At 36.3% G+C, this 18579-nt stretch overlaps 1 protein-coding gene across 2 annotated transcripts in view; it reads right to left on the bottom strand.

Annotated features, from left to right (window-relative positions):
• CWC27 (CWC27 spliceosome associated cyclophilin) overlaps positions 1–18579 on the bottom strand; it is a 228681-nt gene that overhangs the window by 169509 nt on the left and 40593 nt on the right. For both annotated transcript variants that reach the window (XM_036846973.1, XM_036846975.1), the window contains one exon: positions 16410–16567. In XM_036846973.1, coding sequence (XP_036702868.1) covers positions 16410–16567 — 158 coding nt within the window. The remainder of the gene's footprint in view (positions 1–16409; positions 16568–18579) is intronic.

Genomic DNA, 18579 nt, shown 5'->3' with positions numbered 1-18579 from the left:
TAAAAAATAAATAAATAAATAAATAAAATGATAAAAAAAAAAAGACATATGCAAGGATTTTACTGAGCCCACCAATTCCCAAGCTCAATTGAGGATCTATAACTAGGTTAAACAAAGAAAATATGGTGTAAAAAATAAAGGATCATAAGAATTTAAATAAAAATTAAATTACTGCTTTAAAAAAAAAGTGACATTTTATGTTTGTGTTGTTTAGTAAGATTTGAAGTGTTTCTGTAAGTGCTGTATTAAAAAATCACATAGAAGGAAAAAATAAAGCAACATGTTTTCCTAAGCAATAAATGTCATCATTGAATTTTCAGCACGGACATTTATCATCCTAAAATAAAACAGTTGCATACACTAGCTAAAGTTAGAATTTTATCTTGTAAATTTGTTTCCTTAAGTGAACATGCCCATAATCACATTTGTAGACACATGCTATTTTTGTTTTATGAAGTTGTCATTAAGTTTTTATTATAAACAGGATGTTCTCAAAAATAATACTTCCATTTTTTATAAACATTCAAAATGAAACAAAAGAAAGAAAAAATAGTAATTAACAATTTCAGTAAAATGCATTATCTTAGAAAAAGATTTCTTTTACTAGCAAAGTTACTCCTACAATCTACTTACTCCAGTTTAGGTTCTGGCTGCTGGCAATATAAACCTGCCTTAAAACACACCTTCAGGAAAACTAATTAACCTCATCTGACTTAACAATATTTTACTTGAGATTTCCTATGTATTTAGGGTACTCAGTCTGTCTACGCCATTTGGTACTTTTTAATGTATTACTTTCTTAAGTAATTTCATGTGCTCATGGTTTACAGAGCATGATTTAGGCATTAATCGCATCTGATGCAGACAGAGTACATTCTCTGTAGCTAACAGAGGGATGTGGGAGGTCAGATAACCAGATGTTTACGAAGAACAGCAGTGATTCATTTTCTTTCTAGGTAGGCTTGGCTTGTCTCTCTACCTTGTTCCCATGTTTTGGGTTCATCTCTTCTACTTTGTTGGTGTCATACCCCTTAGATACATACATCCCCTTAAATACTACTGTGGTTGCCATATATGCTTAATAATTATTGTCAATTACCTGACAAATTAATTTTTCATTTTATTTTAAAATGTGCCATGGTTGGAAGGAGTACCAGAATGTGAGCCGCCCTATGGTTGTTAAAGAGAAGGTTGGATTGTGAAGTAGCAAAGGCACTTTAAACTCTATAATCGTGGGCCATCAATGGCATCATGTTTTAAAGGTTGTCTCACATGCATTATTTCATTTGATCTGACCACAATCCTACTGAGATAGGGAGGACAGGTATTAGTCACATTTTACAGATGAGGAAACAGATTCAGAAATGTTGACTTGTTCATATCTTATTTAGAGTAAACAATGCTGGGATCACACTCAGTCTTTATAGATCACAGTTGTCATTAAATTTAAGTAACTTGAATTATACAAATAAAATTTTTAGCATAGTACTAGAGATAAATTTGTTTTTATCTTGCCATTAGGTAGATTCATTTCTCTCCTTAAACTACCACCTCATTAACTACAGGCATTCATTTTCAAATGATAAAAAGTAAAATAAACATAACTACCTGCTATAGTAATCTCACCAAACCCTCCTACCCGTACTGCTCCTTTCCAAAAATGTAGAAATCCAATATTCACCCAACCTTGAATCTTTTAAACTGATTTACTCTAGTTGAAGAAAAGAGGTTGATCTATGCTTATTTGTACACTTGAATTAACACAAAAATCAAGCAAAATGAGTTATATTTCTACTTTACTATCCTGGAAGGTACCTCAGGATCTGGTCCCAAACTATCTTTCCAGCTTTATTTCCAACTATATCCTCTCCTCTAGTCACAACAGATTGTTCCTCAAATATACTCTGTACTTTTCTCAGTTTCCTCTACTGGAAATACCCTTTCCCACCCATTTCCTCTTATTCAAACTCTAGCCCTTCTTCAGGGACTGGTATTAATGCTATCTACTTTGCATACATGCAGACTTCCTGATCCCTAAAGTCAAAATTAATCTCTCCCTCCTCCATGAAGCTACTGTACTTTCTCTGAACCTCTGTTTCATATTGAGTTCATCCTGTTCTGTAGTTCATGGCTATGTATCTGCCTCAGCTGAAAGCTTTTTTGTGGCAAGGGAGTATCGTTCTTTATATCTGCCACATGCATACTGTAGATGTTTGAAAAAATGTTTACTGAATGAAAATTACCTCGCAAACAGAACACTGTCTTAGTTCAGGCTTTCATATCTTATCTGGACTTGGACTAGTAAAGCAGTCTCCTGGTCAGTTTCCTCAACCTCTAATTTGGCTCTCTCCAGTTTATTTTCCATATTACTAACACAGTGATCCTTCTGAGACAAAAACCTGATCCAAATAAACCCTTTCCAATTTTACTTTATATTGTTCTCCACCATCTAAAGGAGAGTCCGGTTTCTCAATGTGCCATACCTAGCCCATCTTGATCTGGCCCTAGTCTACTTCTCTAATACTCTGTACCATTAATTCATGCAGATGTGCATCCATGTTTACTCAAGTTCCCACAGTTATCAGGATATCAAACTCTCACCTATCCCCTTGCATGAACACCTGCATCCTTGGTCCACCATTCTAATAGCTCATTCTTTGCGCCTCATCTCAGGGGAGGTATAATATGGCAGTTTAGTCAAACATACCTGTGTTTAAATCCTAGATTGTCCGTTACTTGGAGAGTAGTTCTGAGTAAGTTAAATTTTGCAAATACAATTGAGGGAAGATTGGAAAGCTCTCTAGCTTCACCATTCTTCCCCTGCTCTCTTCGCAATACCACTCTGCTCTAGTGGTTAGGTGGACAACTTCAACATTTTGTGTAAAATACAAAAATAAGAGCCAGCATTAGAATCTAAGCTCTAGGTTCCCTGTCAGTAGAAGTAATTAATTAAAGTTCCAGATTTAAAAACAAATAAGCTGTAATCTTTGTTTTCTTCTAGCTCCTTATTCACTATATACTAAAATGTGAAGTAACAATACAGAGAAAATTTTAAATACTTTTTTGCTTATAATAGTTGTCTATCTCACCAAGGATATACATATAGCATATTTTCATATATTGTTGCCTCATACGTCTTTGGTGAAATCTGTTCAGATCTTTTGTCCGTTTCTTAAATTGCTTTGTTTGCTTTCTTATTGTTGAGTTTTAAGAGTTCTTTATATATTTTGGATACAAGTCTTTTATCAGATATGTGATTTGCAAATATTGCTTCCCAGTCTGTGGCTTGTCTTTTCATCCCCTTAACAGTATTTTCTGCAGAGCCAAAGTTTTTAAATCTGTCAGTGTACTTCATGCTTTTTGTGTCTAAAAACTCATTATCAAACCCAAGTTCACATGGATTTTTCTCCTATGGTTTCTTTTAGAAGCTTAGAAGTTTTACATTTAGATCTTTGATTCATTTTGAGTTAATTTTTATTTAAATGTGAGGTATGTGTCAAGGTTCATTTCTGGGGCACATAGAACTCTATTCTAGTACCATTTGTTGAAAAGACTAGCATTTCTCAATCAAATTGTCTTTGCACTTTTGTCAAAAATCAGTTGACTGTATTTGTGTGAGTCTATTTCTGGGCTCTGTATTCTGTTCTATCAATCTACCTCTCTAGCCATCTATTATTTTTTCCTCTTTAAGATTTAATAGGTATGTAATGCTTTAGATTTGGCAAACAGCATATACTTAAGTACCCCTTCTAGTTCAACGTATCATAGCTCTATACATGAATTTCTTTCTGTCAAAAGAATCGAAAATGGAACTCTAACAACAATGAAAAAAAGTTACCTTAAGCAGAACTTGACTAACGTGAAGCAGAAAAAGAATGCTGTAGCATGCAATAATATACTAAGGCTAGGCAATTGCTCTGCCTAGAAACTGGGAGTTTTTCAACCTTAAAGAGCCCAGATGAGGTAAATCCCTTTGGCATAATCTATTTCCATATCAGATTTATAGCTTTATTGCTTTTTAATTGTTTGCATTTTGTTTTAACCTGGTTTAGGTGCCAGGTGTTCATCTATACTAAACTTCAACAGTTATAGTGTTTTAAAAAAGAACAATTCAAAAATCCATACAGTATGAACTTACATTCTTAAAATGTTACTTCAAAAACTTTTTAAAAGGACAAACTGAAATTAATTTTCTCATATGCAAATATGCCTTATATGCTTTTTTGGTGGAATAAACAGTGATTTATCAGTATTTTATGAAAAGTACCTTGAGTTAGTAGGAGCTTTTATACATGTAAAAGGCTATTACCTTAAACTCCATGAATTAAGGTAATTCAAACATTTCTCCATTTTATGGCCCTAGCACCAAAGACCCTAAGCAGTGATGCTGCAATTGAACCATCCTTAGGTTGTAGCCCCCCTCTGGAGGCCAGGGCCCTAGGTGTCTAATTTTTGTTGAAGGCTGTGTGTAAGTACTATAACAGGTGTTACGTTCCTTTCTTCCTAGTGAAAACTGTTGCTATTCAGTGGCACAGCTTAGAAACAAGGCTAGCTTGGCTAGGAGAAGGGACCTTCTCACTTTGTCTCCCTAGAGTAGAGTAATCATTGTCTTCTGCAAACATCTGAGCCTAACATTGAAAAAGACAGATCATCTAGATTCAAACTTGCTTTTTAACCTTTTTACCTTTATTCATCTATACTTTCAACATATAGGAAAACATTAAGTAACGTATTTTTATCACTAATTAATTTACTACAAAACTATTAGCAAAGACTGTTAAATATCTACTAAAATGTAAACACATTTTGTTCCAAGATTCATTGCATACCACACAGCATAAGCTAAAACAATAAAAGGTACAAATCATAATTTTTAAAACTTCACTAGGATACTGATAAATCCTACCTAAGAGTGTAATGATGAGCATAAAGTCAAATAATTAAGACTGGTGATAACTTTGCAATGTTATCCTGGCCTTCAATTTCTGGGCTACTCTCCAGCAGCATCAGGATTAGACATTCTCACCTTTTATCACAGGTCAGCTATATATCTTTTTTTCTACCTGACTAGGCAAGTGCATACAAACTGCACCTAAAACTGAATCTTACCAAAGAGCAGCAAGGACATAAAATACGATGACTGTAACACTCAAGTCTTTGTCTGAGGCTTACATGATATCTTTCTAAACTCTCTGAAGTCAAGCCAAGGGTTTTTCTTTTTAACTCCCTTACATAAAGCCCGTCTTTAAGACATTTCAAGTTACTGTCAATATTGCAAACAAATAAGCATATCCAGAAATTTTCTATTAATTTGTAATGATTAATAAAATTTAAAAAGTAAATGCTTATCTAAAAGGAAAAAGAAATTGGCAAGAAGTCATTATATAACTTTTGAAGTTAAGAAGACATTTTCTTAGAATCAAGGAAATCAAATATACAGCAAAGAACAAATCTAACTTCCTATCTGCTGAGTACATGTATACCTTTGATCTAATGAATTTCTAGAACAAATTTAAAACACGAAAAGAAATAATTCAGTACTTAAGCTCACATGCCAATTAATAACTGCCTTTGACTATAAGAAAAGTACTTTTCAGTAGGAACAGAATCCTATCCATTATCATATAATAAATTTGAGGCTGTTTAAAAACAAGATAATTCTTAAAGAAGCAGCTAAATCAACAATATAAATTTTAAAATGGAAAGCAAACTACGTTGACATCACAAAATTTGCAATTAGCAATACTAGAAAAATGTATTAAGGACCTTTAACAAAAAAAATTGAGTAGAAGATAATAAATATAAGGAAGGCTTATATTCATTTCCTCTCTGCCCACATTCCCACCTGAAAGAACTTACCCTACTCATAGCCCTGGAAGAAATAGGCTTATTGTTTTTATTGGCTTACTGAAAAATAAATCAAATATAAAATTACATTAAAAATCTAGTAAGCCACTGAAGCTATACTTCAAAGTAATAATGGAAAACTTATTTAAGGTTTAACACTCACATAGGTGCACTTAAATAGTATGCACATTGAAATCAATATAAATGTACACTTATATTGAATGAACTGATACACATGGTATAGCAATATCTAAATAATAATAAAAACTAAGGAGGAAGGAGACATCAAATATTACTAACATATCAAAATTGGCAAAAAGGTAGGAAAGAAATGTAGTGAATTCTATGAGATTCTTCTTCAAAGTAGGTCATTACCGAATAGTTTATATTGTGTCTACTTTTAAAAAGACAAGCTTAAATAAAGGCAAAGATGCAATAAGGCTAAAAAAATAGAACAAAGTCCACTTGTTTAGAAGATTAATGTTGATGAAACAATATATCAGTCATTCTTAAAAAGTTGTAGAACTTGTAGAAAAAGTGATTTTTGGCTAGGAAAAGAGACCCTCTAACTTTGCCTCCCTAGAGTACAGTGACCGTTGTCTTCTACAAACATCTGAGCCTGAAAAGGACACATAATCTAGTTCCAAACTTGCTTTTTAAACTTATTTACCTTTATTCACCTATGTTCCCAACAGTAGGAAAAGGTTAAGTAACGTGTATTTTCATCACTAATTAACTGGCTTCAAAAAATGAGCAAATCACGTTAGACCTACTGAATGAGATTTCCCCCCCACCCCGCCCAGAGGGGAGTAGTCCTAGCATATGCATTTTGTAAAAGCCAAACAAATTTTTAAAATTTGTCCCCAGGTCATTTGGATATGTACCCTTGGTAGGGATGAAGGCAGTTATTTTAAGTAGTGTGGTAGCCTCTCTGATAAGATGATACCTGAATAAGGAATTGAATGAAGAGAAGGAATGGTTACTAAGAATATCTCAGAGAAGAACGTTTCAGGCTGAGGTAACCCCAAGTGCAGAGGCCTGAAAGATGAATGATCTTCATATGTCTGTGGAACAGCAAGAAGAACAATATGCCTGGCGTGAAGTGAGCCACAGGAGTAAGGTGGATAACAGCTTGGCCAAAATGTGTATGAAAGTGAGGACCAGAGCAGAGAGAGGAGGGGTTGCCTTTGCTAAAAGAATATGGATTCAGATGCAGATGAGTAGATTTGGTGGTGGGAAAATGAGGAAGTTCTCCTGCTACTTCTGTTTCTGTAATGAATTAATAAGGAGCAACATGATCAGCCAAAAGTGAGAAGAGGGGTGGATATGTTGGGTCCTATTAATTCAGATGATTCTCTTCCAGGAACAATGAGAAAACCAGCTAAGAAAGCTATTTGAAATAATGAAGAAGCTATTCATTTCCTCCCTGCCCACATTCCCACCTTAGAGAACCTACCCTACTCACAGCCCTGGAAGAAACAACCTTATACTATCAGTTAGGTTTAGGATCTGCCACACTTAACAGAAACCCCAAATAACGTGGCTTCAACAATCTTAAGATTATTTTATTTCACATAGAAAAAATCCTAGATAGGCAATCCAAGTGGGAATTGTAATTCCATGAAGTCTTCAAAGACCCAGGCTCCTTCAACCGCTCCATTCTGCCATCCATAGCTCCAACCTGTGTGCCAGGCTGACAGCAGGAGGAAGGGATGAAGGAGGGCTAGCCTCTTCCTTCTTTCCTTTATAAAGAGACTGCCTGGGTGCTTCCCTGGTGGCGCAGTGGTTAAGAATCTGCCTGCCAATGCAGGGGACACGGGTTCTGAGCCCTGGTCTGGGAAGATCCCACATGCCGCGGAGCGGCTAGGCCCGTGAGCCACAACTACTGAGCCTGCGCGTCTGGAGCCTGTGCTCCGCAACGGGAGAGGCCGCGACAGTGAGAGGTCTGCGCACCACGATGAAGAGTGGCCGCCGCTCTCCGGAACTGGAGAAAGCCCTCGCATAGAAACGAAGACCCAACACACCCAAAAATAAATAACTAAATAAATTTATTTAAAAAAAAAAAAAGACTGCCTGAAAGTCTGACACACTTCTGTTTTATCTCACTAGCCAAAACGTGGTCACAAGGCCATCCTTAGCTACAAAGGAGACTGGTGAATGTCTTTTAGCTAGGCAGCCACGAATCCAGCTAAAAATTTGGGTTCTCCTTACTAAATAAGAAGGGAAGGATAGATGATAGAGGGCCTATTTATTTCTGTCACACCCACATATCTTATGGCTTTTAACTCCCCCGCTGCTACCATTATCCTCTCCAATAACAAGACTGAATGGACACCTATCCCAAGCCAAGCCAATAAGATTCTCTCTCCCAAGAATTTGGGACACAGAAAGCAAGTCAATTTACTTCTGAAGAGCTGAAGTGCAAGAGGGAACAGACTAGAGCCTTACAGAGAAAACACAAGATTATAGAAGATAAGGGAACAAATGAACAAAGGCAAGCAGAGATTTGAGGCTGCAGAAGGAGAGAGAAAATATAAGTTTCTGACAACTTCCTCTCCTGTGAGGACTGTGTGCAATTCTTTTATCTGGATTCTGCACAACTCCTCTATTCCCTTACATAGAAATCCCTTTACTTGAGATAATTTGACGTAATTTATGATTTAATGTTATGCGCATAATGTTACGTTTCTGCATCTTCTATGAAACTTGTAGAAGACAATCATTATGTTCTTCTCCGCCCCTTGTGTAAAGACTGATAAGATAGAATTTCCTTTAGAATTTTATACTTTTTAAAAGACTGAAATAATTAGGAATTGATACCTTTCTTGTTAAAATTCAGATAATGGCAATTATGTAATCCTTATTACGTCTCTTTTGTCTTGTCTGCCAGGAAGATGATGAATAAATTTATTACACAGTCACAGGTACTTATAGCAATTCCTGGCTAAAGCACAGAGACTGTAGTAGATTGCATTACTATTTCTAAGCTCTCAGTGAAAGGTTTATACTTCATCATATGGACATCAGGCTTGGCCATATCATTTGCTCTGGCCAGTGAAATGGTGAAGTGATTATGCCACTTCTAAGCAGAAGCTTTAAGAACTAGCATATGATTCATCATCACTCATTTCCCTCTGCCATGCCTCTCAGAAAGAGGCTGTCCCTTCATCCTCAGCCCTTGAATGAAGATGATACGGAGCAGATGCACAGATCCCACCAGGATGTAGCCAGAGCAAGAAAACAAACACTAGTTTTAAACCACTGAGATATGGGTATTGTTTGTTACCATAGCATAACCTAACCTAAGTTGACTTATAAAGGGAGCATTAAATAAGAAACAATTCAGGATGTACGTTTATGTGTCAGGACGTCGATGTAAAACAGAAAGGACTAACAGGACAAAAATGTATGACGTAAGCACTAGGACCTTCCAGGGTTCCTATCTCAATGGTTATAACCACCACTTGGCCAGTTATCTAAGCCACAAAACAGAGTCACCTGGAATATAATTTTTTCCTTCAGGTCTCCTACATCCAATCTATTACCCCCTTAATATCTCTCGAATCCATCCCCACAGATACTACCTTAGTTAGTTAGATCCTTATTACCTCTCCCTTGGACTAATCTAATAATCCACTAATTTGTCTTTCTGCTTCAGTCTCCTTCCTCTAATCCACCCCCTACATTTATATAGAGTAATACATATTCCTAAAATGATGTTATATCTTGGCCAGAAACATTCCACATGAGACTTACACTTTAGCTGGACACGTATGGGTTGGCCCTGGCCAACCCCTCTCTAGGCTCCGTAGAGGTGTCAGACCATTGCAGGTTCAGGTACAGGCTTTGCCACTTTTGGACCATAAGCCACTTATCCTCTTCAAATCCAGTTTGTTTGTTTTTTTTTCATTTGTAAAATGAGAATCATAATATAAACTGTAACTTGTAGCTTTGTTCTAGGGGTTAAATTAGAGAAATAAACTGCCTTGGCAAAATTTATTGCCTGGTCACACTGCAGAAGAACAATAAATACTTGTGGAATAAGAGAACAACTCTCTGGCTAGATCACCTATGAACACTTCACAGCCCTTATTTGCTTATACAACTGCCCCCCTTTACTAGAAACTAAGCAACTTGAGAAGAGGCTGAGCCTTTCTAATCTGAGCATCCTGGGACCTAGCACAGTGCCTGGTACAAAGGAGGAATTCAATTAATGTGCAAAAGCTAAGTGATCCCTGAAATAAAATCCCTGAACAGTTAGAGAAGGGAACAGAAAGAAAGGCTAGAGTCAGACAGAGTACAATCACTAATAACTATAAATCTTCCTCAGGCCCTTGTGTAACTTCATATGCTTTTAACTTTGTGCTAAACAAGAACTTGGTATCTTGGGTGGCTATTCTCTTCTGTATTTTACCCAAAGTATACGTGCCAATTTAATTTACAGGTGAATTCACAATATACAGATAAGGAAGGTAGGAAAGCAACGAATGTTTCAAAACTCTTCAGTGTGACTATATTTGTTCCAGGGCAGAGAACATTTCCTCAAATGCTGAATAACTTAAAGAATGTTTTTCTGCACATAATCTCAATATTACATTTCAAATGTATAATTCCGTTGCCTATAAACAACTGATACTGCAAGGTCAGTAGAATGTAACTCTCAAGGGTAACACAAATCAATACACTCTAAAGAGATGCAAACAGCTCTTCTCCCTTTTGACAGGAGAACCTCCCCCACGTATGTATTTCACTGCTTCCTGCCTGCCAAACAAAATCTAATTGTGAAAACAGTAGGGTTGCTGTATTTCCTAAGTATATAACTGAAGTTCAAGGATTTTTTTGTTTGTTTTATTTTGAAAGTGATTCCTTGGATATGGATTAAGGTTCTCAATGAACTAACTGGACATTTTTAAAGTGGTATTTTATTTCAAACAGCCCAAGAAACAGTTTTACCCAGAACATCCAAAAATTCTTGCTATAAATACCTAAAAAGAAGAAAAATGGAAGCTCGCCAGAAATGCCAGATGATGGTGTGGTTTATATTATAATTGTTACTATTCCAAAATTTTAAACATAACAGGTAAAGACAACAGGATAAACCATCTAGTCTACATTGGGAGATTATGCAACATTAATTTAAAGGACTTGAGAATGCTAAAATGTTATCTCTTTTAAATAGTGGTTCCAAAAAATGGCTTATCGTACTAGCATTAGGATGAAACTTATGAGATTGCTGTATTTGACTATTCTTGATCTACAAAAATGGCAATTTTATATTCATCCCTTTTTAAACCTGGTATTTTAATCTTGTCCTGAAAGATACATTGCCTACTTATCATCTATAATATTTTGCATGCACTTCTATTAGAGCACATGCCATACTGAATTGTAATTAATTGTTTATAATTCTTATGCTATATTGTGAACATTTGTGGGCAGAAACCATTTCTCCTTTTTTTCATGTTCCTGGAGCCTGGCACTGTCTGGCATATAGCAGTTCTTGCCCAGTAACTGACAGTAAGAGTAACACGTATTTGAGAATAGAATGATAGGTTAAGAAAGAACATATAAAAAAGAACTGTCAAGTTCTAGTAAAAGTTAGTATGCAAACTAACTGCTACCAGACTGCTCCAAAGCTTAATATCTGCTGTTAAACCCAAATATTTCCTGAAAATACAGTATTTACACCACTACTACTCTATACGAAAGAAATAATACCTGCAAATTTTCAGAGACCACTTACGCAATGTATAGATCTCGCATTTCTTTCTCTTCCTCTTTTTTTACTGTCTGCTTCAGTTCAATACCTTGGGGCAACAGAAGGTGAAAGGAAGCAAAAATGCTCTGACTGGTTAATTTCATTCCTTGCTTGTAAAAGTTCTGAGGAAAGAGGGGGACTTCTTAGAGATGATGATTCTAATGATTTAAATAGGGTTTTAGAATGCCTGTGGACTTCAACCTTTGTTATTGTACTATCTTTTAAATTTTGTACTATCATTTTTATATGTGTACTATCTTTTAAACTTCTCAAACTTAAATATGACACTATGTTTTTGAATTTGCTAAAGCAAACCAAGTTTATGTACTAAAGACATCTATGTACTTCTAAAGTCTGATCATAAAGTAAGAGAAACCAGAATACAAAGTATATTAAGACTCAAAAAATTCCCTAATGCTGAGAGAAAGCTTAATTAATATTTTTGAGAAGGCTAGAAATATTGGGGGAAAAAAAGTATTCAAAGTTCCATAAGAAAACGTGGTCACATATTTCAAATTCAACAAAAGGAGACTTGAAAGATTAAAATTAGCAGCAGCTCATTTGGGTGTTCACCCAGGCCAAAGGAGGTATTTCTGATTGTATTATCCCTTGCTTCATAATTTAAAGTTCAATCCAACTCATTAGAGTTCAAACTCAACTTCAATATTTATATTTAAATTTCTGATACTATCATATAAGATATTTCATATTCAGTCAACGTAACACAGCTCATGAGTAAAACACAAATTCTACTTGACTTTACCAAATAAGAGAATTGTTTTATGAAATAGGAATAATGCCACAGTCAACTAAATATGACAGGTAAACAACATAGCTAATCAAACCAGAACCTGTTCAAACACCAAAACTAACATAGTCTAGTTAACCTTGAAGGACTACTACCAAAACTCGTAATGGCGATTTCAGGGTATATGTCAAGATTTCTTTGATTTATATTTCATTTTGATGAAAATACTTTAGAAGAGTAATCACAATAAAATTAGAGATGACAGAAATTACACTATAAAAGACAGAATTTCCATAATGACTATAATCAGCACAACAAACCACTGATTTTTGACTCTCCAGTCTGCTTGCTATATCTGATTTTACTGTTTAGCCATTTATTATAAATCTGTAAACAGATGCTAAAAACAAGTAGGGCAGATGACTCAATTTGGTTTATATGATTAACTTGCAGCAGGTGAGCTCCACCTGCAGGCAAAGAAAAGATTCTTTAGAATAAGTTTTAAAACAGGACTTTTCAAAGACAGGCTGTAACTACCGCCTTTCAGTTAACCTTGAGTGCACATGAGAATAACCCGTGCTTTTTAAAACTTCTCATGGTCGAAAAATTCTGATCGACTTGACCAGGGGTGGGGCTTGTAAGGTGACTCAAATATATGGAAAACATTGAGAGACACTGATTTGAATCTTTACCAGCACACATCTTGAAAAACATTAGGAAAACTCAAATATCATTTTGTTTCTTCTAAAATGACTTCTCACTATACTGACCCTTTCACCTTTTTCAGAGATTAAACTGAGTTCAACTGATATAAATGTCTTATCTCTGTTAGACTACAAAAAAGACCTGAGGTGACACTACAATTTTTTAAATCTACCTTTACATTATTCTGTGCCTCAGAAGTAATCAAGAGAGTGAGTGTTTGGTAGGGACTGGGGTTCTTAACCCTTAGCTGCACATTAGAATATCTGGAGAGATTTTACAAAGTATTATTGCCCTAAATTAATGTTATGTTCTTGGAAGTTAGAAAAGTGGTTACTATCAGGGGAGGAGGGGAGAAATAACCAGAATAGGGCAAGAGGGAGACTTGTGGGTAATGGCAATTTTCTGTTTCTTGATCTGGGTGATGGGTATAGGGGTGTATTTGGCTTGTAAAAATTCAGCAACCTGTGTATTTATTATATGTGCACTATGAAATATAGTTCATACAGATATAGTGTGTACATATACTATATTTCAATTGAAAGTTAAAAAGTAAAAATGCATGTGCCCAGGCTTCACTGCAGACCAAATGATTCCGAATCTTTGGGATTGGGACATGGGCATCAGTATTTTTTCTTTTCAACATTTCTCCAGCGAATCTAATGTGGAGTCAGGAGTGAAAACCATTCTTCTAATGAATCACAAATGTATTCACTCATTTATTCGCCCACTCATTACACAAACTTTAATGACCAATTACCACGTGCTTATTATACAAGACTTGGAGGATGTAAGACAGTCTCTGAAGGAGCTCATTATAGGCAACGGATAGTAGGCAAAGCAATAAATCTCATGTGATACATACAAGCAAGTTACTTATAAGATCTGGAGGAGAAAGTGATTTGTCAAAGAAGGAGTCACTCTTTTTTTTTTGTTCATTCATTTATATAAACATCTGAGTACCTATGACGTTTGACCACAGGTAAATGGACACAATCTCTGCCTTTAAGAAAATTACAGTATAAGGGTACACAAGGAAGAAAAAAAATGTATAACTGGATGTCATAATATCACTGAAGTATGAGAAAGGTGCTATGGGAATACCCTGGGGAGTCAGAAGTTGCTGACCTTGGAGCTAAGATGATACAAACTTGAACTAGTCCAGTGGCACTGGTGGTAAAAATTAGTATTCTAGAGAAGTGCTTCTCAAACTTTAATGTACAAATCACCTGAGGATCCTATTAAAACACAGATTCTGATTCAGAAAGTGTGAGGTGGGGCCTGAGACTTGGCATTTCTAAAAAGATTCCAAGGGATACTAATGCTATTGGTCCACAGGTCACAATTTAAGTAGCAGGTTCTTGAGGAAGATGGTTTTCAAGAGGGAAAAGGCAAAAAATGCCAAATTCCACAGCAGAGATACCAGGAAAAACAAAAACTGGAAAGTAGCCGTTAGATTTGTCAAGTACATGGCCTTAGGGAGAGTAGTTTCAGGGGAGTGATGAGGGAAAAGCTAAATGATGTGTATTTAAAAATAAATGGGAACTAAGGTGGTGGGGACAGGAAATAATGAAGTGGTGTTTTTGTTTTCACTCTTGAATGCTGGAAGAGGCTTAAGTCTATCCACAAGCTGAAGGAAAGGAATGAGTGAAGAGAGAAAACTAAAGACAAAGTAAAGAGGATGGAATCATTTTGAATGGGTAGAGGGATTCCTCCCTTTAAAGCAGAAGAGAAGGAGATAAGAATTGGTCTGAATAGGTACAGCGAAAAGTGAAAAGAGTAAGAGTTGAAGAAGTTACTCTTGTTTCACAGAACAGGAAGCCAGGTGACCTAATGAGAGAGAGTGAACCTGAGGTTGAAGGGAAGCACTGGGGGCACAGCTGAGGCTGGACTTGTCCACGGCTGTGTGATTCTGCTCAGCAGCATTCAGTAGTCAAGGTACAGGCTTACAGAAAGTGGACTGGACAAGAAAGAGTGAGACTGATGCATTTAGAAAAGGAAGGAGGCAAGGGACAGAAATCCTCAAGAAATCAGAATAAGTACAATGAGAGAAAAGAAAGGAGAGAAGGTAAGAAGAGCTTTGGACTTTTTCCTCTTGAACCCCTAAGTACTTTTCAATAGAACAATTAGGGAAATAATCTACTCTATGTAAATCTGTTGAAAATTATATTGTTAAATATCATTCCCCAATTTAAATATTGAGTACTCAAGAAACCTGCTTGTAGGTTTACTATCCAAAGTGATAAGCAGCTTTAACAGATTCCAGATGTTTCTTTACAAATAGAAGCAATACCACAAATTTTCAGTAAAATCATACTTTGAATGGCTCCTTGCCTAAAAGGCTGGGAGGCTAGTCTAGTCCCTGATCCTACTGCTTGAATCAGAAAATGACTGAAGGATAATGGAGTACTTCAAGCACATACAGATGAACAGTTTATATATACAAAGAGCACTGATTTCTTAATAGATAATGATTTCACACTGACATCCTATCTGGCTGGCAGGTATACCCATTATAATTCAACTTAGACTGAGCAGTGATTTTCCTTTAAAAATAATTATCCTTTTTTACCACATTACAATTTTTTAAGACTCTTAGAAGTTTTTCTGTTTTTTTTTTTAACATAAAATTAACATGAGACAAACTATAGTGAAGCTGGTATAACTGACCGAAAGCACTAATGATTTCAGACATTTGCTGAAATTTCTCTTATGATATCACTGAGATTAGGAGGGATAGACAGTATAAATCAGACTTGAAAAGACATTTAAGAGCGTTTTCAGGCCCATACATTTCTTAACCAGTTTAGACAAATTTTACTCAAATCTGAGGTTGTCTCTTTTTGTTCCATACAATTGTTTTACTGCTTTTGTTGGTTTTAAACAAATACAACCTTCCACATCTAGCTAATATATTGTTTGTCCCAAATATAAAAACAATTTAGAGGCTTTTAAAGAAGAGATCAGAGAGAAATGAACTGGAATTTGACTCGCATGACCATTGCTGTAAATAAAATTGGTCTATTTTCTTTTAGGCCTCTGAATGGGCTAATTTAGCATGACTGGTATATATATCAAACATTATGAAAATAGTATTTTAGAAAGTAAGTTGAATAAAGGGCTCAATCTTAATTTAAAATTAAGTATAAAATGACAAAAACTCTGATACTTACCTAAATGGGAAGGAAATCCAAAAGAGGAGATATATGTATACGTATAGCTGATTCACTTTGGTGTACAGCAGAAACTAACACAACACTGTAAAGCAACTATACTCTAACAAAAATTAATTAAAAAACAAAAACAAAAGCAAAAACAAAACTCTGATACTTAGAAGCACAACGCTTGACTCACCTGCGGCTAACTGATTTCTTCTCCACTTCACTCTCTCCAGCTGTCTTAACATTTGCACTTGTGCCCTTTTTTAACTTTTTTGCAATTCTTTCTCTCATCAGGTCCTTTTCATCACCATCAACATATTCTTCATGCTCTGCACTTCCATATTCTCCATCCTGTAAAAATTGAAATGGAGTATTTGCTGGGCATTCCATTTTCTTCTTTCACTTCCAGAGGTCCATCTCAAACTCTCCTTGTTGCATTCTAGGCCAGGTTTATTTTTTGTTTCGAACTAGTGAGGGCTTGAAGAATCTGCTACAGGCGGGAATACCCGCTGGGATCTGCTCTAGGCCGGCTATGTAAGTACTGTATAGCCCAGTAAGTGTTGTTGCTCGATCCACACCCAGCTCCTCTGCACAGCAGACTATGCTCCCTCTGGATCACCCAGGATATTGTCTATCTACATTCCTATTCCTTCCCAGTAGGAAATGTGGTTTTTGGAGGCAGTTGGCCAGCATACTGACCTCACCCAGGGATTAATGCAAGTAAAAGAGGTGGAGGTAGAGAAACTGATATTTCTTCCTACAATCTAAGTCATAGCAATCACTACTCGGCTCAAAACCCTCCAGTGGATTCCCAACTCACTCAAACCCTACACAATCTGGACCTCCCTGACATAATCTCCTACAACTCCAGGCCAGCAACACTAGCCAACTTTGGAGTTGCTCTTCTTTCCAGCCTGAAACTCTCCTATTCCATGTATCTGCATTGCTGACTCTTTCATCTCCTTCAGGTCTCTGCTCAAATGCTACCCTTTTGGTGACACTTTTCTTGATCCCCCAAATAAAATGTCAGAGCTGCCCACCCACCTCCAGTACTCTCTATTCCCCTTCCCTATTTTATTTTCCTCAAAACATTTATCACTCATCTGACATACTATACATTTTAATTATTTATATGATTATTGCCTCTCTCCCATAATCAGAGAAAGGAGTCCATTAGAACTAAAATTCTGGATTGTTTTGCTTATTGCTAGATCTTCAACTTCCAGAATAGCTCCCAGCATCAAGAGAGCAAGCAATGGAGGGAAAAAGGAGGAGAGAGGGAGGGAAGAGGGTAGAGAAGGAGAAGGAAGAAACTACCCAAGTGGATCTTTTTCTCTTGTGATTCTCTAACCAGGTGAGTCATGGTGAGGCAGGATTCTTAACTTGAGGCTTGTGGACCTTGGAGCAGTGGTTCTCAAAGTCTAGTCCTCAGGCTATAAAACATGGATTGTCTCTAAAAATGTGAAATCCTAGCCCTCATCTCAGTATTACTGAACCAAATCTCTAGGGATGGAAATTGTGAGTGTTTTCAATGAGATGTTTAAGAAATTCTTTAGCCTTAAAACTTGATAACCACTGACCTAGGTCTTCCATGTTTGGTCCTCAGGAGATATAAAAAAAAAATGCCCTGCAAATTCATAAAATTTTGTTTGTGGATATAATATATTTCCTGGGAAGAAGGTCTGCAGTCTTAGTGATTGCAAAGGATCTTGGGACACAAAACAGATTAAAGACCATACAGTGTCCTTAGATGACCTCACTCCCTCAAGACTATAAGAACATAATTTTACATTAGGCCTTGAGCCTATCTTCCAGATCCATATTAATGTTACATAGATGTCTCCAAGTTATCTGAATCTCAAAATGCACATTATTAAGCACGTTATTTTTCATTGTTCCCCCCACCTATCTCTTGTACCCATCTAACAAGTTGCCCAAATCAGAAACCTTGTGGTTGTCCTAGACTCCTCCTTCTCCCTCACCTCATAGTATGGAATCAGTCACCTCTTAGACCTCTTTCAAATCTGTCTCTCTCCCATGTCACACCTGTGGTCTTCTATCAAGCTCTCCTTCTGCCATAGCTTCCCAATAGGTCTCCTTGACTCCAGCCTATTTCTTCTAATTTGTCCTCTCTAATATTGCCAACAGTGATCTTCCTAAAATGCAAAGTTGACCATAGTACTCTTCCTTTTAACTAATACCCTTCAGCTGTTTCTCATTACTTTGAGGATGAAATTCAAACTTCTCCCCATAGCCCAGGAAGCTCTGTAATATTTGGCTTCTTCCTCCCACTCCAACCTCACCCACTCTCCCTCCTGTCATGACGCTCTGGTCACACTGGTTTGCTTTCAGCTCCTGGAACA

Source organism: Balaenoptera musculus, chromosome 3 (genome assembly GCF_009873245.2).
Source record: "Balaenoptera musculus isolate JJ_BM4_2016_0621 chromosome 3, mBalMus1.pri.v3, whole genome shotgun sequence".
Lineage (NCBI taxonomy): Eukaryota > Metazoa > Chordata > Mammalia > Artiodactyla > Balaenopteridae > Balaenoptera > Balaenoptera musculus.
This window is presented reverse-complemented; position numbering and strand designations above follow the sequence as displayed.